At 30.4% G+C, this 2442-nt stretch overlaps 1 protein-coding gene across 2 annotated transcripts; it reads left to right on the plus strand.

The window, feature by feature from the left end:
- Positions 1–1056: 1056 nt before the first annotated feature.
- LOC108739344 (THAP domain-containing protein 1-like) lies at positions 1057–2436 on the plus strand. Of its 2 annotated transcripts, none has more exons than XM_025974174.1 (4): positions 1057–1345; positions 1476–1666; positions 1748–1877; positions 2148–2436. In XM_025974174.1, the coding sequence occupies exons 1-4, from the start codon at positions 1281–1283 to the stop codon at positions 2431–2433; spliced, it is 672 nt and encodes a 223-aa protein (XP_025829959.1). In that variant the 5' UTR covers positions 1057–1280; the 3' UTR covers positions 2434–2436. The 2 variants fall into 2 exon arrangements, with proteins under 2 accessions (XP_025829959.1, XP_025829960.1); XM_025974175.1 differs by having other exon boundaries at positions 1757–1877.
- The last annotated feature ends 6 nt before the right edge of the window (positions 2437–2442 follow it).

A 2442-nucleotide genomic window follows, 5' to 3' on the forward strand; every position in this document is an offset into this window, starting at 1 on the left:
GAAAGAGTGCGTACATAGGATTTGTAGATTTAGAGAAAGCTTTTGACAATGTTAAATGGGACAAGATGTTAAATATACTTAAAAATGTAGGTATGAATTACAAAGATAGAAGAGTGATACTTAGTTTGTATAAAGAGCAACAGGCAGTTATAGAGCTAGGGCTGCAACGTAGAGAAGTCAATATTAGGAAAGGAGTCAGTCAGGGGTGCACACTATCACCGCTACTTTTTAATCTATATATCGAAGATGCGATCAACGTCACTAAAGACAGTACAGCTGTAGGGATAGATATACAGGGGCAAAAGATTAGTATGCTTAGATTTGCATATGATATAGCAGTATTAGCATCTAGCAAAGAGGACTTAGAGATAGCTTTAAAGATAAGTACGAAAAAAAATAAAAGTAAAACTAAAATACTGGTATGCAAGGGAAGAAAAAGTAGGGAAAGAGCGAATATAAAGATAGGAAACGAAAAATTAGAAGAAGTGGCTGATTTTAGATATCTAGGAAGTCAGATAAGTCAGGATGGAAGGAGTAGTAGGGATATAAAGCAGATGATAGCGCAAGGTCATCTCGTCTTTAATAAAAAGAAGTCACTTCTATGCTCGCGAACGGTTAATTTAGATAAGGTTGTTAAAAGTGTATGTTTGGAGCGCGGCGCTGTACGGGTGCGAAACACGGAAAAAAAAAGGTGAGAAGCGTTTGAATAGTGGTGTTACAGGCGAATGATGAGAGGCGACGCTAAAAACCGCAAGACTCCGTAGCTCTTGCGCAGGCGCGAAATAATTTTGAGTCATGTCTATGATTTTGCTCTTGCCGCCTCTTTATTCGAATTCAAACAAACGATCTCAAGCGTTCTGATCTGAGGAGTAGAAATAAACTGGGCAGTAATCTACTAATAGTTGATAACGTAGGCAGAAAAATGATACTCATATACAATGTAAACGCATTCTTTATTAATATGAATGGAAAATAAAATAAAAGATAAAAAATTATTTCAACAAATTTATAATGCAAAATAAATACATAATAAACATGATTAATNTTGTAAATCAAACTTCTATTTATTTAATAAAGAATTAATGCTTAAATACAGAATAGTTTGCGTTTGATCATACAAAATACTGCTAGTAATCGTATGTATTTGATTACTAAATAACGAATAAAAAGTATCCGATTGTCTGAAACTTCGCTCCATCTCCTTTGTTGTACCACAATTCTGATCGCTAAGGCATGTCCATCATTTGTAAATTAAATTTATTTTTTAAATAATTAAAAAAATGGTTCAGTACTGTTTCATCTGCAAATGGAAAGCTAATAAAGAACCTCGAAGATCATTTCACAAGTAAGTTATTAAATATAAAAATTTTAGGTTATGTACATTTATGGCAAATAATTTTGGTTGCTTATTAATTATTGAAATTGTATTGTTTCTGAATAACGTTTTTAATGTATTATTTTTTTATTTAACATAGATTTCCTTCTGGAGAATCGGACAAAAAAAAATGGCTAAATATTATCGGAAAAGACGATGTAAATGTGGGTAAGCGGGCATCAGTATGTTCGATTCATTTCAAAAAGTCTTGTTTTCGTTATGGATTAGTCAACAACAGAGAAATGCTGAAACCCAAAAGTGTTCCATCGTTATATTTGGTCAAAACAACAGGTAATAATTAATCAAATGTTTTCATTCAGAATTTAATACAAATAGGTCATAAAACTTCTTTTACGTCAATTTTGAATGCAGATATTTCAGAAATAGTAAAAGATGACCTACCTTGCACTGAATCGTCTTTACAAGATTGTATTGATGTAGATTATAATGATGTTGCAGCAAATACTCGTTTAAATGAAAATGTATCAGTGATTCCAGAAAGGTAAAGATATTTATTATATTTGCGATTCCGAAATTAACAAGCAGTTGACAAAAATGAATTTTTCAACCATTAACTAATTGATATGTCCAATAATTTTTTAATTAACTGCACATTGATGTTTCAGGGAACATAAAAGAAGCATTTCACTTAAAAAAAATTAATGAATAATTATTTTTAAAATTTATTTTTGTCTATTTTCAATGTCGTATTATATTTTTTTATTATAGATCATTATTTTCATGATTTGTAATATACAATCAATTTTTTTAGAGACACATCAACATCATTTATAGATAAAAAAGAAGTCTCAGATGATATCACGTGTACCGTCGATGTAGCTGCTTATAGAAAAATAAAAAATCAATTAATGCAAGAAAAAAGAAAAAATTTTAATTTAAAACGAATGGTTTCCCGAATGAGACAACGAAAGGACTTATTAAAAAAACAAAATATCGCTTTAAGGAAGAAAAGTGAAGATAAGTGTATTGAAAATAAACTATTACATGTAAGTATTGCAATCGCAGGAAAATTGAAATCCAGAAAATCCAAAAAATAAAGCCCAGTA

The sequence above is a fragment of the Agrilus planipennis genome, unplaced genomic scaffold (assembly GCF_000699045.2).
Source record: "Agrilus planipennis isolate EAB-ADULT unplaced genomic scaffold, Apla_2.0 scaffold198, whole genome shotgun sequence".
NCBI lineage: Eukaryota > Metazoa > Arthropoda > Insecta > Coleoptera > Buprestidae > Agrilus > Agrilus planipennis.